At 35.5% G+C, this 27,253-nt stretch overlaps 5 protein-coding genes across 7 annotated transcripts; 2 read left to right on the forward strand and 3 right to left on the reverse strand.

Moving 5' to 3' along the window:
• Positions 1 to 453: 453 nt before the first annotated feature.
• Positions 454 to 3,002, forward strand: LOC105803194 (RING-H2 finger protein ATL16). 2 transcript variants are annotated; one of them, XM_012635229.2, is made up of 3 exons: positions 454 to 869; positions 1,398 to 2,445; positions 2,763 to 3,002. In XM_012635229.2, exons 1-3 carry the CDS (start codon positions 823 to 825, stop codon positions 2,805 to 2,807), a joined length of 1,140 nt encoding a protein of 379 aa, XP_012490683.1. In that variant the 5' UTR covers positions 454 to 822; the 3' UTR covers positions 2,808 to 3,002. The 2 variants fall into 2 exon arrangements, with proteins under 2 accessions (XP_012490683.1, XP_012490686.1); XM_012635232.2 differs by lacking the exon at positions 454 to 869 and adding an exon at positions 1,115 to 1,273.
• Positions 3,003 to 3,425: 423 nt separating this feature from the next.
• Positions 3,426 to 6,519, reverse strand: LOC105803193 (protein KINESIN LIGHT CHAIN-RELATED 1). The gene is made up of 2 exons (XM_012635228.2): positions 4,750 to 6,519; positions 3,426 to 3,981 (listed from the first exon to the last, which is right to left on the reverse strand). Exons 1-2 carry the CDS (start codon positions 6,405 to 6,407, stop codon positions 3,738 to 3,740), a joined length of 1,902 nt encoding a protein of 633 aa, XP_012490682.2. The 5' UTR covers positions 6,408 to 6,519; the 3' UTR covers positions 3,426 to 3,737.
• A 236-nt stretch (positions 6,520 to 6,755) lies between these two features.
• On the reverse strand, positions 6,756 to 12,993 carry LOC105803192 (autophagy-related protein 9). 2 transcript variants are annotated; one of them, XM_012635226.2, is made up of 12 exons: positions 12,870 to 12,993; positions 12,498 to 12,558; positions 12,054 to 12,103; positions 11,146 to 11,793; positions 10,704 to 11,024; positions 9,702 to 9,924; positions 9,214 to 9,393; positions 8,916 to 9,122; positions 8,495 to 8,572; positions 8,330 to 8,400; positions 8,122 to 8,232; positions 6,756 to 7,881 (listed from the first exon to the last, which is right to left on the reverse strand). In XM_012635226.2, the coding sequence occupies exons 4-12, from the start codon at positions 11,724 to 11,726 to the stop codon at positions 7,053 to 7,055; spliced, it is 2,601 nt and encodes an 866-aa protein (XP_012490680.1). In that variant the 5' UTR covers positions 11,727 to 11,793; positions 12,054 to 12,103; positions 12,498 to 12,558; positions 12,870 to 12,993; the 3' UTR covers positions 6,756 to 7,052. The 2 variants fall into 2 exon arrangements, with proteins under 2 accessions (XP_012490680.1, XP_012490681.1); XM_012635227.2 differs by lacking the exon at positions 12,054 to 12,103.
• A 396-nt stretch (positions 12,994 to 13,389) lies between these two features.
• Positions 13,390 to 17,056, forward strand: LOC105803190 (CDT1-like protein a, chloroplastic). The gene is made up of 7 exons (XM_012635224.2): positions 13,390 to 13,754; positions 13,831 to 13,950; positions 14,067 to 14,301; positions 15,214 to 16,044; positions 16,270 to 16,471; positions 16,560 to 16,650; positions 16,764 to 17,056. The coding sequence occupies exons 1-7, from the start codon at positions 13,462 to 13,464 to the stop codon at positions 16,819 to 16,821; spliced, it is 1,830 nt and encodes a 609-aa protein (XP_012490678.1). The 5' UTR covers positions 13,390 to 13,461; the 3' UTR covers positions 16,822 to 17,056.
• Positions 17,057 to 20,541: 3,485 nt separating this feature from the next.
• On the reverse strand, positions 20,542 to 22,465 carry LOC105803188 (WAT1-related protein At1g43650). The gene is made up of 7 exons (XM_012635223.2): positions 22,248 to 22,465; positions 22,066 to 22,128; positions 21,827 to 21,943; positions 21,501 to 21,729; positions 21,245 to 21,406; positions 20,991 to 21,142; positions 20,542 to 20,881 (listed from the first exon to the last, which is right to left on the reverse strand). The coding sequence occupies exons 1-7, from the start codon at positions 22,442 to 22,444 to the stop codon at positions 20,731 to 20,733; spliced, it is 1,071 nt and encodes a 356-aa protein (XP_012490677.2). The 5' UTR covers positions 22,445 to 22,465; the 3' UTR covers positions 20,542 to 20,730.
• Between the last annotated feature and the right edge of the window lie 4,788 nt (positions 22,466 to 27,253).

The following is a 27,253-nucleotide window of genomic DNA, read 5'->3' on the forward strand; positions in this document are numbered from 1 at the left end:
CCACACCATTTTGTTTCTAGCAAAGAAATTACTCTTTGACAGTATTAAAGCAATACATTTGAAAATTTGTAGAGATTAATTTAAGGTATTTAGAACTTTATTTAAAAAAAAAACTATGACATTTACAATTACGTATATTTTGAAATCATTCTTTTTATTTTGTATGTGATTGAACAAAGTAGTGAGTTTGAATGGTGGCTCCCAAAATACCAAAGCTTTTAAAATATAAAGAAAAAAAACTTAAGTATGATATAGATATTAAAAATTGGTTTAAAACATGGAAATTTAATACCAAACTGTATGCACCGATACGCAGCAATACAAGCTATATTGGCATTTCTACCAAAACGAAATTTAACCTATTTGGTATTGGAATGGTAGGAACTACTATACTTGGCCCCTGATGTTTTATCCAAATATATTTCACTTATCCAGAAAGTTTAGGCCTCACCACTACAAAAACATTGACTTGAAGCAATAATTTTTGGAGTGTTTGGCATATGGTTACTTCATTTGTTTTTGAGAAGTTATGGTAGAAAAACATCCATTCTCTTTTATTTACAAAAGTGTTGCTGACATTTGGGGAATATATGATTCTAGATCTCAGAACTTCAAATTTGTTAATTATATTCCGACTTTGAGGCTATATTTGTTTTCAGCAAATTGCTATATACTTGTTGTTTCGTTTCTGAGAATAAATTACAGTTGACTTATAGCGGCATATCACCAATTGACATGGCTGATGGAAGAGTTGCACCAATCTCTTTTTCAGTATAGTAGTTCAATATTTGTACATTTGCATTGAAGAAATGGAGAACAGGGATGATGGCGTTACCATTGAAACAAGGCAATATGAAATCTTGGGACAGGTGAGCTGATGATATGATTGAAATGTTTAAGCCCTATTGTACCTCTTTTTTAGGGCCAATCTTATTAAGACAACTGAACTTTCTATTATTATCTCAATAAGCTAGATAACTCTTGTATTCATGCGGTATCTTTTATTTTCTCGTTATGCCATTTAGATTTTGACATGTTCATATTATTCGTATCGTGTTTTGTATACTTTTTCTCATCATCATGTATGTGTTTTACTATATTTGCATCCAAAATGTAGTCTAAGCCTTAGCTTCCTGGCTCCAGCATATTAATAGGTAGGCACATGTGTGCCTTTCCCAGCCTGCACTGAATTGGGTTCTCCTTTTTTTAAGTAATCAAAATCTTTGGCTTTGGCTCTTTAACCCCACTCCTCATTATCCCAGTATCTTATTTGGTAGTTTCCTTCAAATCCCGTCTCTCTTCACTCTTTAATTCCTTCCCAGGATATTCTTTATGTGATATTCACCTTATACTTTGTCATTCAGCTCATGATCTAGTTTTCTGCATTTTTCTAACAGGTCAGTGAGACTTCGATCATATTTGCTTATGGCACCAGACAACAGCCTGAGATTTCAAGCTCTTTCCTTCATCAAATATCAGCAGAATCTAACTTACCAGCCTCCCTTGCCTACTTCAGACCCTGCATTTCCTATACTAACCATCGTTGTGCTAAGCATCATGGGTACAGCTTTCTTGCTAGTTGGCTATTATATTTTTGTGAGTAAATGTTGCAGCTCTAACTGGTACCAACTTAATCTGCTAAGCCGAATATCTTTATTTCGAGGTAGACAAGAGGAAGATACGTTCATTGCCTTGTCTCCAGCAATGTGGAATCGCGGTCTCGACGAGTCTGTCATTCGAGAAATTCCAACTTTTCAGTTCAAAAGAGAAGGCGATGATGAAACAAGTGTGTACGGTTGTGTGGTTTGTCTGAATGAGTTTCAACAGCATGACATCCTTAGAGTTCTTCCCAAATGCAGCCATGCTTTCCACTTGGATTGCATTGATATATGGCTCCAAAGCAACGCCAATTGTCCTCTTTGTAGAACAAGCATTTCAGGCGATACCCGCTATCAGATCAATCAAATCATTGCACCGAGCTCTTCACCTCAAGACTCACTGCCGTACACTGATAGCCTGATGGGTGGAGATGAGGACTTTGTAGTGATAGAACTTGGAGAAGACGATGGAGATGCTCTACTGCCGTATAGACAACAAGAAAGAGACAATTCGAGAGAGTCGTTGATGCAGCTTCAGCCTAGGGGTCAATCACCAAGAAAAGTGGAGCAGAAGCCTGGGAAACTAAAATCAAGAAGACGCCACCATCTCTCAGTTATGGGAGATGAGTGCATTGATGTTACACAGAAAGATGAAGACTTCTCAATTCAACCTATCAGGAGATCTTTCTCATTAGATTCTGCTGTAGACAGACAGCTTTACCAATCTGTTCAAGCCATTGTTCAACAAAACAGGCATCCTGGAGGGATTACCACTACTGAAGAATGCAGTAATAGAGGTCGTACATCTTTATTTCCATTTGAACATGGTACAAGACCCAGAAATGCGGTACTTCCTGTCTGAATTTTGATTATATAATTAGAGATTGCTTAAAGTTAGTTTTTGTTGTTTTGCTTGCTTTAAGATGGAAATTTTTTGTGAGGCAAAAAAAGGAGGAGAGATTTCAGACGACTGTAGAGTGACTTTTCAGTGATATTGTACATAGTGAGAAAAACAAATGAGTTCTTACCAAAAAAGAAAAAAAAATTGCAGGCATGGGTGTGAGAATAATTGCTTAAGGCACTTTGTGGGGATGAGATTGATTTCATTCTATTTTGCGGACTTACTCTTTATGACTGACAATCATTGCAAACATGACATTCTAGCTTAGAGTTGCAGAGAGAGACAGAGGAGGTAAGAGGGGCATTTAATGGAGTCCAGAGAGAAGGGGACCCAACATTGAGTAACTACAACTCTACCAATTTAGAGAAATGGAGGTCCTTTAAGCAATGATCACCAACTTCTTTTGTCTTGTAGTAATTATTTGCTGCTGCTAAACAGCATAGGGAATGATTCTGTTCAATTGTAATTAATCTTAATTTGTTCTCACATCATCCATTATGCCATTATTTTGAGCTAAACAAAATGCTCCAAATGCTTCCGGCGGGGTAGTGTGGCTATATGCTCCAACAGGATCATTCCGTTCAACTCGTGGCTAAAATGAGCTCACATTACTTGGACCGACTCCTTTTCTTAAAGTATTAATGTCTGACATCTATGTCAAATACATATTTAGATTTTAGACATATTCTCTGTCTGACGTATACTCTTATCCCGTACTAAAACCCGAGCTTGAATAACATAACCATGATACAGAGAAAACATATTACTGTGTTCCTTCTTACTTGCATTGAACTAAATATTGTAAAAGCAAGGATGAGAAAGTTCTAAAGGGCAATCATGGCATTAAGAATAATATATCTTCTCTGCTTGACCTAATTTTTATAGCATAAAGAAGACATACTAGTACTACTTTTCAGACAATCTCATTTGCAAAGAAAACAAAAAGCTTATTTCATTAAAGAGAAAGCCTGCTGCTTTGGAGAAAAATGAAACACAAACATTGCCTCACTTTCCTACACAAAACTTGTTTGTTAATTAGCAACAAATTCATGTCTAAACTTGTTTTCAAGGAGGGTGGGGAAAAGAAAGTAGTTCTATATGGGTGCTTAAATTGACCAGCTGAACATGATGTATAATAATAAAGAACAAAAGTGTTCCTAACCATATCAATGACAAAGTCAAGCTCAATGAGACATTCCACTAACATTGAGATCACAAAACCTAATAATACTATAAGTCTACCGCATTGAGCCGGCTGAGTTCTGGTTAAAAGAAACATTAGGGTGCGAATTTCTGGAAGCAAGACTATGTTGTGGCAAAGGCAAGGCCTTTGTAGGAAACTGGTTGGTGGATGTACCACGGGCCTTTGTCTTTAACTCTTCAAGGATATGTTGAGCTTCTCGGAGTTCATCTTCTGCACTTGCTCCGTGACCTTCCCAGGCATCAACTACTCGCCGCTGGAATTCAATTGCAAGGGGGTAGCTGCAACATCCAAAAATTAAATTTTCAGATCCAATTTTAACCCTCAAAAGCTAATACACATTGTAAAGCAGATTCATTTATGTGCACTTGCAGCCCAGGCAAGGACTATGCTTTTATGCATCTACACGAGCATAATTTCTAAAGTACTCAACAAGTATCAGTGCAGCAAGCATGGATGTTTTGTGAACGTACAGGAACACAGAATATCCTGTGTCTTATTACAGTATTGACCTTTGATAATTTCACCTTTACACCACCTTCATATCTGTTTACCCTTAAAAGTTCCATTTCACTCTCTTTCTCTAATAGCCAAGAACAGATTTCACTTCAGCACTTCCCCAGGTTACCTAATGTCATGGCACTCTTAATCGCAACTCCGAATAATTTCCATTTATTTATTTCAACTCACGAATCAAAAACTAATTAAAATGTGATCAAACATTAGAAAACAACATATCAACAAGATGGAACTATCTAGTCTTTCAGTAAAATACTAAAATGCAATACTGGTGCTTTTACTCATTTAACAATCAAGGATGGTAAACCATTTTTTGATGCAAGAAGTTTAGGTGAATATGTTCAAAGAAAATACTTTGACTGGCCCAAAGATAAAGGCTTCAGAGTTCAGATAAGGGCATAATTATTTACATAGCAAGAACTAAGTCATCACATTAGTAGTGTAACAGAAGTATATTTGCAAAGCAACAGTAGTAAGAGCATCATAAACAGAGAATAAAAAAGAAAAAGAAAAAGAGCAAAACATCTTACCTTCCCATTGCACTATATGCCTTAGAAAGATTCTGGCAAGTTTCTATTGAATCCACATGATGAGGACCAAGTGAGACATCCATGATGTCCTTTGCAACTGCAAACATCTGTGCTGCTGACTGAGGTCTATCTAATTCCAAGTATGCTGCTCCCAAATTGTTATAGATATAGCCGACCCCAAAATGCTTGGAACCAAAGCTCTCTTTTAATATCTCTGCTGCACTCTCCAAGTAAGGAATTGCTTGTGGCACCTCACCTTTCAAAAGGAGTAACCACCCTATTCTAGCAGAAACACTTCCCTCAGAGTGCTGCTCTTGAGGTTGCTTCTCTAGTAAAGCCAATGATCTCTTTAACAACGAAATTGCAATCTCAAACTCGTTCATAGTCTCATATTGCATTGATATCTCTGAGTATGCCTCGGCAACTTCAATTGGAGAAACAGTCTCTTTCTTGTCAAGAATTCCACAAGCAATCTCCAAACACCTCTTTGAGTCTGCAAATCTTTCTTGATTGCAGAGAGCCTTTCCCATCGATATAAACACCAGAGCTCGGTTCTCACTATCTTTGTCTGTCTGTTGAACTATACCTTTCAAAGTATTAATAGCCTCATCATACTTCCCCAAAGCAATCTGCATATTAGCAGCATCAATTTCTGATCGGAGCAACTCCGAACTAAGACCCCAATTCTTCAAAATCTTTTGTGACAACTCGTTTTGCTCCAATGCCTTCTCATGCTCCTCCATACCGGTATAAATAACCCCAAGGATCCTCCTATCATGAGCAACCTCCACTGAATTATTGCCCAGCTCCTTTCTATGAATCTCCAGCGCTTTCAAACCAAAAGGCAAAGCCTCCTTAAAATTTAGAACCGAAGCATAAGCTTCAGCCAAATCCCTATAAGCCACCCCCAATTCCTTACAATCCTTCTCCAAAGTAATCTCCTTAATCTCCAAAGCCTTCTTAAGATTTCCAAGAGCCTCCTCTCTCCTCCCCATAGCTGTCTTCACATTTCCCAACTCAAGCTGCACCGCATGCATCACTGGCCTAATATCCTCGACACTAGCAACCCTCTCTTCCTCTAACCTACCAAGCAACTTATTAGCCCTATTAAGATACCCTAAACTATCATTAAACCTTTTCAAACTATAATTAACAGAACCCATCAGTTGTAAAGCCATGGCAACTAGTATCGAGGGTTTACCATCTTGATCCAACGCTTTCAATGCTTTGTCAGCAAAAGATAGAGCCTTTTCAGGGTCTTCACCTTCTTGGTCTAGTTTGAGTCCAATTTTCAATGAAGCTAACCCCAGCTCTCTCTCATCAAAACAAGCTTCCATATCTTTAAATGCTCTGAGCATTTCTTCAGAGGTTTTAGCGGACTCAAAAGCTTCCTCAAGATCAGATTTTTCTTTCAGTTTTCTCTGTCTAGAGGGCAATTGGTTCGGTTTTTCCACAAGGGTACCGAGGTTGCGACATGGGTAGACTAAGCCAGGGGTTTTGGCACAGAACTGGATACGATGGTCCCTTGAGTGAAGCGGTGATGGTGATGATGATGATGGAGAATTAACAGAAATGTAATCTCTGGATAGGAGAGGGGAAATTCCCCTGAATCTTTGGCGGTTTAACTTCGAAATAAGTGAAAGTGAAGCCTTCTTCATGGCGGAACTTCGATTAGTTTCGAGGGATTTTTGCAAGTTTGGAGTTTCTAAGGATTTATTTCTTCGGCTTTTTGTTAAACCCTTGCAAAAGCCCTAAACTGCATAGTGGTGACCTCTTCTTTTTTTAATGTAAACTCTAGCTTATTTAATTATTACTATTTTTTTCATTTAATTATAAAATAAAAATATTATTTAACTATTTAATTTTATCTTTGATATAGTTTTTAAAATGGATATAATAATAAAAACATTACATATTATAAAATTTAGGTGACTAAAAAAAAGATAAAATTAAATAGTGGGTGACACTTGACTTATTAATAGTTAGGACTCGTTTCATCTCTAGAGTTTTACAAAATTAATGATGCTTGATTAAGAATTCAAGACAAAAGTATGTACAAATGGCTAGTAATTGTTTGTTTATACACAGATCACAAAGTTAACAGTGGATCATTTTTCTAAGCATGTTCCTTATAAATCAAGATCTGAGGCCTTAAAGAAATAACCTCATAACGAATCTATATACAACAAAGAATACAGGGTTTCTTCCATCCACACGATAAATCTTAGTCCAGCATTAGAAACCTCATTTCAATTTCATTCTTCTGAAGGAAACTACCACACCACAAACTAAGTGATTATAGATCAATTGAAGCTCGGGGGCCTTAAATTTAGAGTGGGAGTTTCTGGGGGTCCACTGTAAATATCAGCAAAATGAAGATTTACATCCTCTCCAGCTTCAAGATCATCCAAGTAAGTCGTTCGGGATAACCTCCAAGAATCCCTCCAATCAAGGAATTGGTCTTCATCTTCCACATTCCTCTCGGAGAAGTTATCGTATGGGTGGTTTGAAGAATGACGGTTGAAATCAGGAGGCTCAAGAAAGCTTGTTTGAGGCTGTGCACTGTCTGAACCATCTCTAAGCCACCAACAGCTCCGTGTATGGTGCACCGATACATTTGTATCATGATGCTGAAGTACACTCTCATGGAAGAAAGGAGCTGATGTTGAAGCTTCAAGACGCGACAGGGATCCATCATCAAAATGGTGTGGCCGGTATTCTTTATCTCTTGCTTCATCATGCGTTGTGTTGATCGGACCCCAGTAATTCTTATGCTGTTCCTCAGCTGGTTCAAATGGCCTTGCTGCAGTGTCTCTTCTATAACTAGGCATCTGTTGCGCTCGAGAGGTATAGTACCAATCTAGAAGATATGGGTGATTCTTTTGATTAGCATCAATTAGCCATAAAGAATCCATATTGTAGCCGCCTGGAATATTCTGCTGCATTTCCTTTGATAAAAAGTCATTTCTATCACTGTAAGCTCTCAGCGGGCTACCTCGCCACAATCTATCAGAAGAATATACATGTCTAGCTCCCTGCCTTTGCAACATTTGATCCCGGAAAGTTCGAATATTTGACAAGAAATGCTTTCCTTGAGCATCTGGTTCCCATGAAGGATAGCTACTCTTGAAACTGCAATCGGAATAAAAAATTAGTCAAGCTGAAATTATACATGAGAAGAGATTCAACACAATATAAAAAGAATATTAATCATGAATAATCGTAAGTTGTATGTAAATGAAATTTCTTACAAAGCATTAGCATATTATGCCTCATCACATAGCATATTCTAAGGATGCTGTAAGCTTTTTATCACATAGAATACTGTAACATTAGATTCCCAAACTATATTCAACAAGCAATGGAGTATACCTCAAGAAAGATTTCTCCATTTTCCCCTGAGAACTCCTCTGTGCACAAGGTGCATTATGTGGAGAGCCATAATTACCATTGCCATGATTTTGGAAATCAAAGACACTAAAACTGCAAATGAGAAAGAGAATGATTAGAAAAGTTATGTTGATTAACTGGCGCGTGAATTAGCTTGTAATAATCTGGTTTCAGAAAAAAGTCACTCTACCTGCAAACGTGACCAACACCTTCAACATCCACTGTAAAATCTGCAATGAACTGTAAAATGTCATCCACCCGCTGCAAAATGAACACAGCATTTTAGTTCAAAAACTAAGACATGGGGTATTTAAAAGAAATGAGAATAGAAATAATTTCAAAAGAAAATAAAAACCTTCGGTACAATAAATAGAAGCAAGAATGGAGTGAGGAAAATTGAGGCCATCTCCTCCAGCAACATCATTCCTGTATACTGCATCATAACATAAAGAGAAGTACATTGAACCAAAAAAAAAAAAAATCAGAAGTCTAAGGAGAACAGAGTACAAAACACTTCTCAAGTAAAAATGCCCAGAGAATTGATATATTATTACTAGAAAATCCATTGACTTTGGGGTGTTGCAAAACTAAATGCTAAAGCATCTCTGACATCATCCAAACTGAGCTTAAAAACACCTAGGAAAAGCGATAAATGAAAACTATCCATATAGTTAACTGGAAGTTAAAACATCTTATCATGCAAGATTTTTACAATCAAACAAGCATGCTACTCCTAGATTACAGGTAAAACAAAGATAGGAACCAAGCAGGATTACCTGAAACAGAGTTTCAAACTCTATCCGGACCATTTCAGTATTTTCTTTACCACGCCATCTCTTTGGCATGTAATGTGTATGTTGCACCACCATAGACATTGCTCCTTCTGGATCAAGGACCAAAAGTTCATCTGTTATAGCAGCCCGGCTAATAGCTGTTATGGTTCCAAAAACAGCTGCATACCAAAACAAGTTCCGACCAAATATCTACAAATTTAAAAACAAATAATTAAATAATTAAAACGAAATATAGAAGAAAGTGGAAGACTCTGAAAATATGGAAGTTCAAAATCATTACATGGCCCTCTAACAATGATTCCTCCAGAAAGGCAATGATGATCAAGATAGCAGCAAAGCCGCCAGATACAAATGAGATAAACTTTGCAATGATAGAAATAATTGGTGAGGGGAATTGCTTTAGGTACTCAGAAGCATGCATTACACTGCTATTAATTCGATGCTTGAATAAATGGTCAACCTGTATGTCAAAGACAACAGCGTATTAAAAAAAACAGTATTACAGAATGTAAAAACAAGAGAATCTGGAAGTGTAAAGTATCCAACAGAAGAAACAACTGTTGTCATCTTATTTTCATAGTAGGTTCTAAACAACTTTTTCTTCTTTATGGTATGTACTTTTTGGATTTGTAAAAATTAAAGCTTTCACACAGAACACATGAATGTAACGTAAAATAAATTACAAACGGTAAAGAGTACTAGTTCATAATAACAAAAGCTTGTGAGGATATGTAGTGCATCAATACTCAGAATGGGGGAGGACAATACCTCATTGAATTCCCTAAACATCCACTTTGCCAAATTTGACCATCTCCGGGATGAAGCTGTGCTTGGGTGATTATAGAATTGTTCAGCATGCTTTAAGAAAAGGTAAACCAGCATGAATATAACAAGGAATGGGGAGAGAAGAAGCATTGCAAGCCCGACAACCATGAGCCTCTTCTTCAATGTTCTAGGATTAGAAATGAAGTCCCTTCTAACACAGAAGTTTCTGCAAAAAAGAAATGCATTCCCAAAAAAGGTGGTCATATACCCCTTTTAACTGTTTTTTGTTTTCTTCAAAAAGCAAAAAAAAAAAAAAAAAACACTAATAGCAACTACTTTTGGCTATTAAAATCAACAAAACCTCATAAAACTTGCCAAGGTTAATTTCAGCGTTACATTTTGAAAGTTGAAGTACTTCATAAATTTGTTTCTCCCTAAACATAGAAAGAAAAGGAATCAATTAAAGCTTTTCAGAATCTTGACAAATTTCAAATAGGTGCAAGTCGAGGAATCAAAAAAGCAGCACTAAGAAAAACCAATGGAAAATTATTTTAACCAACTCTTTCTAGCTACTTCATGAAATGATATCAACAACTAAAGACCCATCTAATCAGAACTACCAAAAGTTAAAAGACTTTCTAGGAAAAATGAAAATCAGCCGTTAGTGGGAAAACCATGTAGATGAGGCAAAGAAAAAAAATACCTCCTTGTCTGTAAAAGTGAATGTAAAACTGACATAGACTAAGACCATTTTACTTGGTCATATCCACAACAGCTCCTTTAAACACCAAAAATGCATCTTGTAAAACCTCTTTGCACAAAAAGGACTAAATAACATTCTTGAAAATGAAATATTACAAATTAAAAGAATCAACAAATAAGTCATTTTTCATTAGTCTGAAAATAGAAGTCATGATACTTCCATAGATTGTTTTGTAAAACAACAACTGTGAGAGGAAGTAACATAAAGCAGAAAATCAAATGCTCGTTAAAAGCTGGACATACCGGTCAAACATGCTCTGCAGTATACACCAATTTAAGGTCCATTCAAGTGTCTTTGTTAGTATTAGACGATGTTGCATTCCAGCAGGACCAAATTTGACAGTTGGACCAGCACCTGGAACCCAGGGTGAGAGAGGAAAGGCAAGCAATCCTTTATTAAGCATTCCAATCAAGTAGTTCTCCTTCCGCATCAATCGCATAACCACATCATGAGCGGAAAGATCCTTGACTACACAGAGTTGCTGTGAGATTTGTAAGCGGACAACCCTTTCAAGGATTTCTGCCCATGGCATGGTCTGAATTTCATTGTCAGTAACATGGAGGCTGCAAAATTAAAATTCAAAACATAATAAAATCATTAAGCATTTATAAGATACCACTAATGTACCAAATGCAGAACTAAAACTTCCAGTGTATGTTTTTGACTTATCAAATATAAACTTACCTGTTATAATAGAAATGACGTATTCCAAGAGTATCCTTTAATTGTGCAAAAAACCTTAAAAAACAGAATATCCAATAGATGGAAAATAGCCCCAGATATCCAACAATAATAGCTTTTGAAAGTGTTAAAGGGGTTAATGGGTGCTGGTGAAGAGCTTCCTTAGAAAGATCACATTGCTTAGTTCCAGACTCAAATGCATCCATCCCACACTTTGCATTTCGGAGACCATTCCAATCAACAAACAATAAGAAAAACCCAGAGAAACATATGGTAAAGCCTAGGCTCAGAAGTTCAACTATCCATTTTATGATGATGCACCAAAGGCCTTTCTCACAATAGTAGCTATAGAGCCGTTCAAAGAACAAGTCCAAGTCAGCAATCGGTTCCACATTCAGAGTCTCACCATTAAGAAGCCCTGAAGGGCTCTCACTACCAGGGCTTGGTGGCACTGTTCCATAGCCAGACAACTCAATTTCAGGAGGAACATCACCTAATAAGCCTGTTGACAAAGAGGATTCACCGCCCCATCTCCACTTAAATATGCCAAGAGAATTTGCAGCCTTTTGCCCCCTGAACATCATTTATAAATCTTGATGGCAGGGAAAAACAGCCAGTCCATCCCCAAATTCAACTGTTTATTACAAACTTCTGTAAACAAGAAGAAAATCAGACAAGTTCCTTTTTACACTGTATGTATGCATATGCTCAGATGCATTGAGAGTGGGGGAAATAGAAGAAAAACAGAAAGCTAATCCCCTGTAACGTGCATTGGAACTGTGAAGAGACCGACTGAACAACATTATGGACGTATCATTTCAATATAAGCTTCAATTATTGAAAAAAAAAAAAAACTAATTCTTACAAAATGTTTGTCCTAATTCTTACAGTAACCAATTAAGTTCAACTACCTGCAAATCATAAGATGCAGCAATTTGATCCAAGAAAATTAACTGCGATCCTGAACACAAATTGTAACGACTAAATGCACAACCATTATAAATAAACCATAAAACATAAATAAATGAATAATATATGGAAAAAATACACCAAACTGAGATAAAATTTCAGCAGATAAATTGGTTCTCATTCTTAGTTCAAATAAGTTCAATTAAATAACGCCCCACCCGAGAAGAAAACTTAGCAGGGGAAAATGCTAAAAAGAAGGTAATTCTTGGTGAATTTTAAGTCAAACAGAGACTCTAATATCAAATACAAAAAAAAAAAAAAGGCTTAAAAAACAAAACTTCACCCAAATTATATCCATAAATTCTACAAAAGATAAGAAAGTAGACAAACACCAAGGCAAGATTATCCATTCATGAAAATAAACAACAAAAGGTATTGGAATTTACCTCCGACCCACCGACGAGCAGCTCCAATAACACCCGAAAGAACAAAAGAGGCCAACACCCGCTACGGATTATTCCGCAATAATTAAGAAAAAAAAGAAGCTTGACCGTTACCCGCAGAACTCAAATACAATAAGAAAGAAAAAGAAGGGAAGGGAAGGGTTTGTTGCGTGGAAGAAAATAAAAAATAAAAGATTTAATTTGTGAGTAAATCGTTTTATAATTACTAAGAAGTTAATCAATTCAACAAGTTAAAGAAAAGGGTATCCTTGGGCTTCTTCTTCTCCTCCTCCTCCTCCTCCTCCTCCTCCTCGTCTGTGAAAATTAAAGAAAATAAATAAAAATGAAAGAAGGAGACGTGAAGGTGAGTAATACCTCTTATTGTTTTGTTTGAGCAGCCGAAGGAAGGAAGGAAAAGGAGGACTTTTTGTCTTTCATTTCTTTGTTTCGGTGATGGCAATAACTTTTTGCTGTAATGAATACAATCTCGGCCTGCAACAAAGTCCAAACATGTTTTAGTTGTTCCATTTCCTTTTTTGTTCTATGTTGTAATTTGGTTTATACCGAATGTTCAGGTAACACAAAAGACCAATGGCCCTTTCCAATAAATTTGGAACTCTTTTTAACTTGTTGGGCCTCTTTTGGTTACTGGATAATTTCGTTTTGGGTCCTATGGGCTGATTTTAATAAATGAAAACCGGTGCCGAATATCATATCCCTGCTTTACTATATAACCGTTTGCTCATCTAACCGTTTACGCTACTCTCCAAACAAGCCTTAAAGGAAGCCGCGGGACGCAACGAATCAATTTGGCGGGAATACACGTGTCAAGCTTCGGTAGGTGCTCCATCTATGGTTTCCCGCCAGGACAAAAACCCTCTTATATACTCCCCATCTTCATTTCCTCCGCCGTAAAGTACACTCTCAACGCTCCCCTCTTTTTCTATTTCTCTGTAAATTTTCAGCTATGAGCTCCTCCGATTCTCTCAAATCCACCCCTCTGAAACCGAAAGCTTGTCTCAGTCTAACCTCGAAATCGCCCGTTTCCAAAACCCCAGAAAAGCACTCCTCCCAGCTCCCCAACCGTGCTCGTAACCGTGGGGTCGCCCTCTCCATCAAGGAGATCCGGCAAGTGGCTCAGAGCCGGCCTAAACCTCCGACCGACCAGACCAAATCGGCCCGAAAACAGATTTTATCCTGGCCCAACGAATCTCCTCCACGCAAAACCTCCGGTGGCCGTCCTGATAAACTCCCAGAAAAGTAAGTCAGTCTCTCACTACACCCTGTTTTATTTCTTTTTAAAAGCATGATTATTGATTGACAAGTTTTGGAACAGGTACGAGATGTTGTGCGAATTTTTCAATAGCTTAGATTCTGCAATCCGGCTACTGAGATCGAAGGGGTCAATGCCAACTTTTACTAATATCAGCCCCAAAATAGAGTGCTTAACTGATAGGTAAGTTCACCTAAATCATGTCAGTTAGTGCTGGTTAATGGCTTTGTCCTTTTCAAGTTCCGGCGATTTGTTTTATTTGGGTATTTTATCTTTTGGGGTTTTATGTTGTTTAATAGGAGGTTTACATACCGTCACTTGGCCCAATTGAAGCATGTTTTGCCAGAGGCGATTGAGATAAAGAGGATGCTTGTCTTCGATGAGAAGACTAGTTGTATGAAACCAGATCTCCATGTTAGCATCATTATGGATGCGATTGACTGTGGGGATAACTCCAAATCTGAGACTAAGAATATGAAGTTAAGGAAGGTTTTTCGAGATCGGCTTGCAGACTATATCAAGGCTCATCCTGAGGTTTTTTTTTTTTTTTTAGTTTAGTAATCTTTGATTGTGCATAGAAGTAGTTTGCTGTTATGCATGCATATATCAATTGACTGTGTTAAAAAATTTGGAGCACAGAGTTGGTTTTAGTTCTGAAACATCTAGTTGGTTTTCAAACCTATAAGCTTGAGGTTTGCTAGCTATAAGATTAAGTTGTGGAAATTTATTGTTCCCTATGTGAAGCTTTACACTCTGTTGAGGATGGTGGAAAAGCTCTTAATGAAAGGACCAATGATTGGTTCTAAGCAACTGCAAGTATTAATACCTGGTTGTAATAGGCCTTAAATTGAAACAAACATATGTTTTCCTTTTGTTAGAAAGATTACCTTTCGAATCTGTTCTAGGATCCAGTGATCTTCTTACTAAAAAGCACAAACTACCAGAAAAAAAATGAAGAAAATTCAAGAAAGGTTAGGGATTATGAAGCTGTTCATTTAGAAATGTCAGAGACTGGTTTTTTTGTAGCAGTGACCACCTGTTAGGAATGGTGCTTGATCTGTGCATATCTCTTTATTGGATGAAAGCCTTATTTGTATGGAGAAGTGAAGGCCTTTTTATCAGACTAGTCATTCTGAAGCTATTCATTTGTAGCATTGATTGCTTCCTAATTAGAATGAAACATAAATCACTTTATGTTGCTCCCAGATGAAAGCTTTTACTTAAAAAATAAAAGCTTGCAGTAAAGTCCAACGGCTAGTTTTATTCAGCAATTTAACAAATTAATATGTTCACAATAGGCTTAAGTTAGAAGTAAACATGCAGTACCCTTGGGAACCCACATTTTAAATATCCGGTGCTCTGGAAGCTAAAAATCTAATGCTGTTCTAACCTCTCTCTTTTTTTTCAATTATCGTGTTGGGTTGACTTAAATTATTGTGCTTCCAGGGTGATGAAATTCCAGAAGAGGATCTCCCAGAGCCATTCAATCGGTCAAAGAAGAATATACAAAAGAACATGATCAAAGGACCTATTTCATTGTCATCTGATGCGTCATTAACTGATACAATCATGGAGCAACAATCTGTGGCTGCGAACGATGAAGTTGTTCAAGAGGAAGCACAGCCACAGCCATCGAATCACACAAAACCCAATTCAAAACTAGCTTTGGAGACTTTAACTGGTTTAGTTAATGATCTGCAGCCTGTGGTAGCATCACATGTATCTCGGTCGTTTAGAAAGCACTTCTCCCTGAAAACCACAAGCAAAGTTCAAGAAGCTGTCCAAAAATGTTCAAATTTTCAAGGTCCGGAGATATGTGCTGACAGATCTGCCTCCAGTGATGAAACTACCTTTGCTCCAACTCCTTCCCCAACTAAATTTATATCTAAACCAACTACCAGCAAGACACATCCTAAAAATTGCCTCCCTGCAACTCCAGTCAAAGAGTTTAATCCATTTAAAACAGAAGATGAGTCCCCGATAAAAGCTGGCTGTATTCAGTCCACTCCTGTGAAACTTGCTTCAACTCCTGCTAGGCTGATGACTGCCACACCTACCTTACAACCGCAGAAGAGATGTTACATGAGCCCAGATGAAGTTTCTGCTACTTCATCAAACAAGTTGGTACGCCGACCACCACGTACCAGGTCCTTGAAATTTGACACTCCTATGAAGGAAGAGATGGATGTTGATGACACGCAAGAGATGGCAGGCAAACCAGTTGATAATAACAAAGATGATATTCTTTCCATTTTGCCTGAAAGCCTTCGACATTCAGTAAGCCCACTATGAATTCTTTTTGCTATCATCATTTTTAGATCATGAATTCTGCATGCTTTAGTAACTACTCTCAAGTAATTAGTCACCTACTCATGACTTACCGGATAAATATCATTTAGCTATTTTCTAGTTTCTACTAGATATAGTAATTCCATCTGAAATGAGCCATCAGCCTTGGTTGCAAGAGTAAAATGCTTAGGTAACCGTTTATTATCCCTGCAGATAAGGGAGAAAGAGAGGAAAGCGTTGGAGGAGCAAGATCCAGCAATCTCACAAGCAAAGCAACGGCAACGAATGATTGCTTGCCTACCTAAGCTCTTCAACATGATTCACTACCTATTCCAGTCCATAAAGCGCTCTGTTATTACTAAAGAGGAGCTTATGCACAAAATAATTGCTGGCCATTGTGATATTGTTGATAGAGGTAAAGCCTTTTTACTAAAGAGGAGCTCATGATATTTGTCTGGATTATGAAACGTTAGCTGAATTATGTCTTGGCTATGCTTTCACAGGAGAAGTGGAAGAGCAGTTAAAACTGTTACAAGAGCTAGCTCCAGAATGGATATATGAAAAGATGGCCTCTGCTGGGGATTTACTTGTTTGGTGAGTCTTTAACTCATTTGACATGGTGATGATTGTTCACGTGTTTTATTACAAAAATCCATGATAAAAAATGCTTCTAATCCATCAAACTTGTGTTATCTAAATATTTGCAGCATCAATAAAGTATCAAGTCCTGAGTCAATACGAATGCGTATCCAGGAGGCAAAATGAGTGGAGAATCAGTGCTCTGTTTCATTAAATTATTCATATTGACAACTGGAGGTTGAAGTTCCTGTCTAGGTTTTTAGCTTTTTGTACACTAGTTATTTGTATGTATTACCGTATTTATATTTGTAGAAAGATCGAAAGAAGCTACAATTGACTTTGATCCACCATGTTTATAACCAAATTTATCCATTTCCTTTTTAATATAAAAATATTTAAAAATAATGAATGATATAAAATATTCATGGGCTTCAATAATATTTTTATTATTTATTATAATGATAAAATTTTGAAATTTTATAATTTTCAAATATAGCATATCTATCTAATTATAGTGGAGACGAAACATGGTGAAATTGAAACAAGATAATTTTTTGTTGATTCCGTATGGACAACATATCTAAATAGATAAAATGCTTGATTGGATTATGTTTTGTTACTATGCTTGAAATCGAAAAAAAAACTAATCAGCTGATGTATATAATTGGAGTACAAAACCAACTGGATTGAAGAAAATGGCAATAAAACAGAGTGAAGTGCCTTGTGTTAAAAAAAATGAAGTTGTTCGAATAAAATTGGACACATCTCTTACACTGCCTCCTTTCCTCTTCCAATTCTGAAGCAGATTGCTGTTCCTGGCCTGGAGTCTTGATGTTAATCTGATCTCTTTCCTTTCCCCAAAATGGTATCTTGAGTGCTTCTGTAGACATTTGTGGTTGGGATGGAAGTATGAAAGGAACCATGGGTTATTTTTTTACCTGCCCGCACGTAGATTTTCACCCAGAATAAAGTATGCTGAGAAAGCAACCATAACTTTGGAAAGGGGAATAAACACAGTGACAAAGACTGGCTTTTGCTTTCATGCACCAAAACTGAAGGAAAAAAAATATACGAGAGCATACAATACCCTGGAATATTCAAATTTCAAACTACCAGGCTCAGAACAATGTTTGGAACAAATATACCAACACGTTTAAAATATTGGATCAGCCACGAAATCAAATTACATACAGAATATGTAACCGCCCACATCTTCATTTGTGCTGTAATAACAGTGCCCCTCCGATACAGTTCATCCATGCTGTTGTGCAGGATATTTCTTCAAAGTAACTGCCTACAACGTTCACATGCATTTTTTTATATTGAGGAGAATTTCCAACATCTTTCTAGTCACTTCATTTTTGGGCTTCTTAAATTTCAAAATATTCTAATTACTCAAACTATATCACCCATCCTCACCTCACATGTCACATTTTAGTATTCTTTTTCCCACCCTCTTTTTATTCTTTCTTTCATTTTCTTTTCTTTTCTTTTTACAATAATAAATAAAATAAACGTAAAAAATTTGATGTATTACCTATTTTTTTGTATTTAATAAATAGATAAAAAATACAAAATATATATCATAAGTATTTTTATGAGCCAATAAAATTTATTTGTTTTTGTTTGTAGTTTAAAGAAGAAAATATTGCAAAAAAAATATATAATATATAAATTAGTTCAATATTTTAAAAATATATTTTTATTAAAATATTAGTTTAAATTATTATTTATTTTTTGTATTTATTCATATAAAATAAAAAGGGAAAAAGGAAATTGTTGTACAATTATTATTATTATTATTATTATTATTATTATTATTATTATTATTATAAAAAACAACTTAATATTTTTTTATTTGTATTACTTTTTAAAAAGTAAAAGAACAACAAAAAAATTAAAGTATAAAAAATCTATATTACAGCTTAACTGACATCAAATAGAAAATAGAAAGTTAACGAAATGGCCAGTGGCAGTGCATCGAACGGTAGAGATAATTCGAAGACTCGATTAGAATGTTGGAAAGTTTAGAGATGGAAGTTAAAATTTGATCATAGTTGAAGGACATATGGTGCAACTAATCCTTTTCTCCTACACAGTAAAAAGGAGCTACTAGTTTTCTTCTGGGCAAAGAAGAGGTCACTAACAACTGGTTAAAAAGAGATCACCTGCATTATGTACCATAGAGCCCATGATATGCAACTAGCAACAGTCAAAATTGACCCTTTAACCATTCTCATGCCCAGAGGAAAGTCTTTTCAGGTGAAGCGGGGCAGACCACAAGCTGTGGAATGCAGATCCTTTATACAAAGTGATGATGGTGACCCCAGTCTACGATGTTAAGGTCCCAAGAATTTTAGCTATCCCTTGACGGCTTCTTACATCGACTTCCTCCATCCTGTGTCAAATACATGAAGAAATTTAATGATAATAATAATAAAGGGTTGGTGATATGGAATAAAGAGTCTTATCTACCTGAGTATGATGGCAATCACGAAAGTCGAAGAAGACACCCACAGATGCAAACGAATGTTGGAGAAGTGTATCTCAAACTTGCAAAGTAGATGTTCATGGTTAAGCCGACGCTGTCCTTCCAGCCAGGAGGGGAGGGGGAATAAGAACCAAATCCGTGAGTGTTTCTAGTTTTATGGAAATAAATCTTTTTAAGTCAATATTTGAATTATATATCAAAAAGCAGAACAGCCTACTCTACCCTATGAGAGAGAGCAAAAATAACTCTAGAACCAGTGCTCGTGTCATCTTTGGCCTTGATATTCTGGAGGACAAAAAGAAAGATATCAGTTTGACAATGAACAGTGAAGGAAAATGACGGATTTCATGGTGGAGGAATATTTTGCACCCTCCTTTCCAGGAAATAGGCAAAAGGAGACATGACCAAGTCGGCGATGATAAACCGATAAGTTACATAAAGATGAGAATTTAGGCCCTCACTGAATGATGCTTCCACAATGAAGTAGGAATTGTATAACTTATCTGAGCTGCAACCATACTCAGGTGCGGCATATATCTTGCAAACCTCACCTTTAATGCCCAATATGCCATATTACTGTGTGTTAACTCAAAAACTCTCTTTTCTCCGTTCTCTTTGCTTATGGGTGGAACAGACATATACAATTGACCCAACCACCAAAGGTTTTATTCTTATAGAATTATAAGCTTATTATATCACATCAACAAGTTTCTGAGGACCCGTTATGATATATATATGTTTGAATATATGAGTGTGAGGGTTTTTAATAGGATAAAACATAAAGGTTTTTAGGCCCAAACAAATAATAACTCAAATTGAGTGTGAGTTTTACAAATTTGTAAGAACCTAATCTCGTATCAACAAACTCTAAAAATTGATTATGATACAGATGTAAAAACTTGAACTCATATTTATGAATTTTTGAATCAAAACAGACAACATGTTAGATACGAGTCACTGTATGTAACCCGTGCGTGTAGAGCATCATGTTCTTATTAAATTCTTATATAGAAAACTAATAGCCGACTCAACAAAAGTGGAATGGAGAATATTGAAAGAGCATATATGTTTCTTTTTTACAAGACATTCGGGATTTCTTAGTATGTTTTCCTTTTTATATTATTAGGTCTCCATTCCGAATATTGTCAAAAGCTTCGAATATAAGGAATAATAAACCAAATTTACAAGTTGTAGAACGTGCATTGAAGTGTAAGCTGCCAAATTAAGTTATTTCAATCTAGGATTGTGACCCTAAACTCCATTGAAATAAACCAAACAAGGGAACATAGCATCTTAGCATCTTTTCATATATAGCTATGAGCACTGATATCTCATCTTGCGAAGATAAGTTTTTTAGTGTTAGAATAATTTTGTGTAGGAAAGTAAAAAAAAAAAAAGAAAGAATAAGTGAATGATTTTAGCAACTTGGAGAACTATATTAGTAAATGATAACCCTTCTTTTTTAATAGGAATTGCAATGGTTTTGCATAGATTGCTGTTGCCCTAAACCCCTCAAAACACTAAATTCTTATACAATTTGTGATTACTGAAAATGACAAATCAATTTATTTTTCTATGCCAATTCTAATATTCTCTGATGTCCTTCATGGTTCCTCTTTTACTGCCGAAGCTACCTCCTCCTTGTCGGCTACCTTTATCTCCTCTAGCTCTTGGCCCTTGATGTAAGATTCATCTTTTTCTTTGCCCCACAATAGCAAGTATAAGCCTATGATAACAGTGACTCCACCTAGTATGCTGAGCAATGAAGTCAAAGAGAATTAATGAGCATATGATCCATAGTTCTTTGCTTTTACAACCTTTTAACTTGTTGAATTGCCATTTCTATTTTTTATTCACCTCTTACCTGCCTGTATACAGTTTTTCACCGAAAACGAAGTATGCTAGAACCGCCACTATAAGTGTTTGAAGAGGATTAAACATGGAGACAAAGACTGGCCCTTTCTCCTTCATGCACCATAGTTGAATGAAGATGACAAGCCCCGAGCCAATAATTCCCTGCCATATTCATTTTCATCCTAGCAGGCCTTAGACTAGAATTTGGAATATATATATCTATGTATGTATATAAACTGTGGTAATGGCTATGAAGTTACTTACACAATATGTAATGGCCCAAAAATCAATTCCGAACATTTTGACAGACCAAACACCCGGTTCATGTTGTACTAAAAATGCAAAAACAGCTGATTGTGCTCCCCCGATGAAGCTAATCCATGCTGTGAGTGACATTTGAGCTGGATATTTCCTCATAGTAAATGTCTACAAGGAATAAATATAATTTTTTTTAAGATAAAAGTTAAGAGATAACTATTACAATCACCTTTTAGTTTTTAGAGAATATATAACCCGTTACCTGCATAATGTACCATGCAGACAATGTTATGCAGCTAGCAATAGTAAGGATTGACCCTTTAACCCAATTCTCATGAATAGAAAGTCTTTTCATGTGAATCGGAGTACCCCACAAGTTCTGCAGTGCAGGTCCTTTGTATAAAGTGATGATGGTGACCCCTACCAATGATATGAATGTTCCAAGGATTTTGGCCATCCCACGATGACTCCTTACATCAACCACCTCCATCCTGCATCAAGATTATGAAGAATATTGTTCCATGAAATCTCCTTTTTTTCAACTGTTTATAAACTTTTAAGAATACTTATGGATTCCTAGTCTCAAACCTGAACAAGATGGCAATTAGAAAAGTCAAAGATGAAACAGTGTTGAACACTGCTGCCACGAACGTTGGAGAAGTGCACCTCATACTTATAAAGAACATGATGAAGGTTAAACATATCCTGTTTTCCATCATTAGGAAAAATATGGTAAGAAAAATTGTAGTGCTTTTAATTTTATGTACAAAACCTTTGAATTTCATTAGCATTACGTAAAAGTGAAAGAGTCGTGATATAGTGCCTACCCCATGAGAGAAACCAAAAATATCTCCAAAAACATTGCTACTGTCAGCTTTGGCCTGGATTTTCTGCAAAAGAAAGTTAAATCAATTAGGCAGTGTCTAACCGATTTGTTTAAAACAAGTGTGCTCATAACTTAAAAGGGTACAACAAGGTGGAAGTATGGGTAAGTGTTTGCATAGCCAACCTTTCAAGAAAATAGGCCAAAGGAAACATAAGCAAGCCGGCTAGTATAAATCGATAACTGACATAAACATAAGTGTTTAGCCCTTGATTGAAGGCAGCTTCTGTAATGAAATACACAATTGCAGACAAAATTTGCACTAGAACCATGCTTAGATGGTGCTTATAGCTAGCAAAATTTGTCATTAATGTGCCTGCCATATTTTTTGGTTGGGTTACGATGTCCATGCTGCTTCTTTCTCTTCGCTTATAAATAAAGCTCCAAAGGCATCTAGAAACTGTTGCTGAAAATGATATAAAATTCTGTCGCACTGCATATAGATATGCTCGGGATATATAATATACATATGCTTGGGTGTTTTATCTTGTAAGAATAATTTTTCTGCGTGAAATTTTGTGGTGCAGAATGCCATATGCAGTTTTTAATTAATGGCTGCGCCAATGTACAAGGATTAAAATTAATAATAGAGTATCCTTGTTTAAAAAAAAAAAACTGGGATTTGTATTATTTTAGCTAACACTGAAAGGTACAAATATGTAAAGAAAAAAATATATATGAACAAGCAAGAGAATTAATTTTCCCATTAGAGCAAGTGTAGTGAAAAGCCTATAATAAAAAAACGTCAAAGAATTTGAGCTAAACCAAACAAAGTAAAAAAAAAAAAAAAAAAACTGTTACATCAGGAGGATTAGTCTGTAGTAAAAGGGACACCAGAAGATGTTAGTATCATTCATTGGTATAGCCTTTTAGTTACACTCGTCATCTTGCAAAGTGAATTCTGAAGTGCTTAGAATAATACCGTGTACAGCAAGCCTTTTTTTTTTTTTGGGGGGGGGGGGGTGGTGGTTTTTGACAATCTATGTATCCTCTTCAATGGATTTGAAAAGTTTAGAGCACTACTTAGGTAATGATTATTAAAATGTTAATAAGTAAATATTCTTCAAATCTCTTCCTTTTCTTCCCCACCATTTTGCTTTTTTTAAGGAGTAGAACTTCTTGGTGCTCTCTCAAACCTCAAATGTTGACTGTATTAGCAATTTTAAAAAGCTGTATCTTTTGGCTAGTTACGTTGGTCCATTTCTTTTCATTAAAGAATGAAATGGAAATCTAGGTCTAAAACTTTATGCGATTGTGTAGCGAATTCTGTAATACCTTCTATTTGACCTAAATCACCGAGTCTGGATATTATATGTTATGGCATACAAACACTTAGCATAAAATTTAAATAATCTGCCTATGATCCTTTTTCAATATATTTATTTTTGTATTATTAAATATTTTCTGAATAAAAGAAATAAAGAAAACATCTAAGAATACAACAGACTCTTCAAATAATGTAAGATGTTACAACACAAAAGTTCATTTAAGACAGACTATTCTTAGCGTAGTATACTATACGCCCTACTCCTAAGATATCCTTTGTATGCATAATAACCCAACTCGCCATTTCCTTGACGCATTCCTAACTTGGTCCCTACTGGCAAACTCAATCTCACAACAGAACTTGAAACAAAAACAAACATTTTGTAAGTTCACGCAAACTTAGTGAGTTTTTAGCACAGAATACCTTGGAACCTTTCTAGTTGAATTCCTCATCTTACAAATTCTAGATCACATCTCTGTCCTTGGCGGATACTTTCATAATATCTTATATATACCTATATGCCAGCTACCATACTTAACGTACCAACTCCCGCTTCACCTCTTGGCTAACTCTAGATCTTACAAGATGATACATATCTTATTCCTTCCTAGTACAACAAAGGTATCTCCCAGAATAATATTTATACAAAGTCCACTTTCAATGAATTCATCTTCAAACAAACACTAAATATTTTTTTTTCCAGAATGGTTATTCATACTACTCTTTGGCAGATAACTACTAATTGATCTTACATTTGGGGGATTCTCATACTAAATTTGATAACTAACAAACTATAAATTAGATCATATCCTGAATCAAACCCAAATCAGATTCATACTGATGATGAAACATTCTAGATCATCCAAAAGAACTCCAAACGTCTATGTTACATAACACAAGAACGCCTAAATTGACAAACAACTCAGATTCCAGTTAAACTTAGAATGAGACATGAAACTATTCAAATATGACGAATACCAGATAACTCAGATTTCATCTCTACATAGTGTAGACAAACTTAGACCAACAAACATTTATACCTTTCATAACTACAAATATGACAATACCCTATACTAACAGAATACTATGGTGGATTCTGTCTTTAGAAATACCGATACATACTTTCTTTCAGGAAATGTCCCTTTAAAACTCATTGAATTTCATCACTAGACTAACCAACCAAGTTACCTTTAGACATATCAGATCATTATCATAGAATTATCTATAGAAAAAATCTCGAAACCTACTCGAATCTTGCCACAATGGCGGATAACCAGATTCTTTAATATAAACATCATTGAATAAGCCACATACGCGTTATGGGATTTGCCATAGAGGCAATACAGAATACGTCACTAAGGCTTAGCAGATCATGCCACACAGAGTCACATGTTTACTGTCCCGACGAATTTTTACAGAAGATGTCATGGGTTTCTCCCTCATGGACTTATACATATCTTCATGTCGTGATCTTTCAGTCTGATTTACATTTCACCGAAAGCATCACCATGAATATTATCATTATCATATTATGTCATGGGTCTCAACCACATGGACTTACACATTCTCATGTCGTGATCTGACAGTTCAATTTTCATTTCACTGGAGACATCACCATGAGTGTTTTCGTAATCATATTATACCATGGGTCTCAGCTACATAGACTTCCACATATCTTCTTATCGTGACTTGCCAGTCTGGTTAGCAATATAACTGTCATATTAGAGGCATCACAAATGGATGTTTTACTCAGAAGTTACTTAACTAGATTTGTTCACATATCTGATTGATTTTCACATTCTCATATCAAATTTCAAATGCATTCTTACCATTTAACTTCTTATTCAAACAGTACTTCATACATATCATCTTTACACATTCAGAATCTTTACAATACTTCGCATACACACTTACTAGTTATTCGAGATATTATTATCATATATATATATCTACTTGAACAATTCACATGCAAGAGTTAGGGTAGAGACTCACCTGATACTCACCTATACTGTAGCTTGGAGTTCCAAACTTGAACATTCTTCTCGAACCAATAGTAGCAGCAACTGTTAAAAAGAACATGGGTTCACCATTAAAAAACATTTTCAGATAATTCGCTATCATCTCAACTACAGACGACCTGTAATAGCCCAACTTTCAGTGGTGTCAGAAACAGTGGTTTGGGGCCACCAAATTCGGCCAATAAACTCGTAAATTTTATTATTTAATATTTACAAGTCAAATATAGTTTTAAATAGATTTTTGAATTAGTAATTTATGTCTTATAATGAATTATTAGGTTCGAGTGATGAAACCCTAGTTCAAGTGGTTTTAGAAAATGAGGTATCAATACCTCGTTTCTATAAACTGAGCCATAAATACTTTTATAAATATTTACGAAGCGTCAATAAGGTGGCATTAAAGTTTTGTTGAAAAATTTTAACGTTTTGATAGTTAATTAATTAAAATGACTAAATTGAAAAAGGTGTATAACTTGCTAATTATAATAATTAAGTGATTAAATGGCTTGATTAATAAAAAAGGAAGGCTTTTCTTCTCCAAATTTTGGTTTAAAACAGACAAGGGAGAAAGCTCAAGCTGGTTTTTAATTTTTCTGCCTCATGTGAGTTCAATTCTTACTCGTTTCTTGTAATTTTTATGTTTTTGAGATTGTTGCAATTAAGTCCAACTAAATCTTACTTTAGTTTTTGATTTTGTTCAAGATTTTGGATGTTTCCATTGATGAATCTATATGATTTTTTATGCTAAATGATGAATTTGATATATTAGTTGTTAATTAAAAGTATTTTGTTAAGTGATTTTGATGAATTTTTCGATTAAGGACTAATTTGTTAAATTAGTAAAAATACAAGGATTTGTTATGAAATTATTGAAAAATGGGCTTTATTGAATGCCATGAATATTTTTATAGCTTTTATTTGTATTAAAATGGTTAATTTGCATGTTTTGGGTTCGGGGACTAAATTGAATAAAAGTAAACCTTTAGGGTAATTTTGTAAAATGTTAAAATGACCAAATTTCATGAAATGAATTATTTTACTGTCTAAATTAATATATTGAATGAAATTATTAATTTAGATCAAGATCGTGTGGAAAATCAAGGAAAATAGAAAATTACCAAAAAGCCCCTGAACTTTGGTATTTCTGCAATTTAGCCAAGTAAGTTCGTATGAACTTTATTCTGTATAATTTTGATTAAATTGAATGTTAATATGTGATTATATTGTGAGTAAATCAATATATATGTGTTAGTATGCAATTTATTGTGTTATAAAACAACGTAAATTCAAAGACATGCAACAAGTACTAAGTCCTGTTTGAACCTTAGAAAATTGATGGATACAAATTATATTTCATTAAGGGTTCCCAATTGGTTGTGATCCTGCATATGTTGCGGACACACCACAGCTCTTATGAGTGTCCCGATATTTGGCTTTCACGAGCTTCCCGATAATTAGCTCACATGAGCTTCCCGATTAATGGCTCTCCTGAGCTTTCCGATATTGGATCGCATGAGCTTCTCGATTACGGCTCTTATGAGCTTCCTATTACATGGCTCACATGAGATTCCCGTTATATGGCTCGAAAGAGCTTCACATTTACATGCTCGTACGAGCATACATGTACCTAAATTGACGGATTACGGTTTTGTACACTTTGTGTGTACTACCTGTGTATCCAATGATATTCTAAATGGTTCAACGGGTAATGTTCTGTTATGAGGCAATATGAGTTCGATACGAACTATTACCGAAATATATATATACGAAATATATGGAAATGATGGTACATAATATATTGATATAATGAAATGAATTATATATGTTTATGAAGAAACGGTAAGAGA

The sequence above is a fragment of the Gossypium raimondii genome, chromosome 11, assembly GCF_025698545.1.
Source record: "Gossypium raimondii isolate GPD5lz chromosome 11, ASM2569854v1, whole genome shotgun sequence".
In the NCBI taxonomy this organism is placed as follows: domain Eukaryota; kingdom Viridiplantae; phylum Streptophyta; class Magnoliopsida; order Malvales; family Malvaceae; genus Gossypium; species Gossypium raimondii.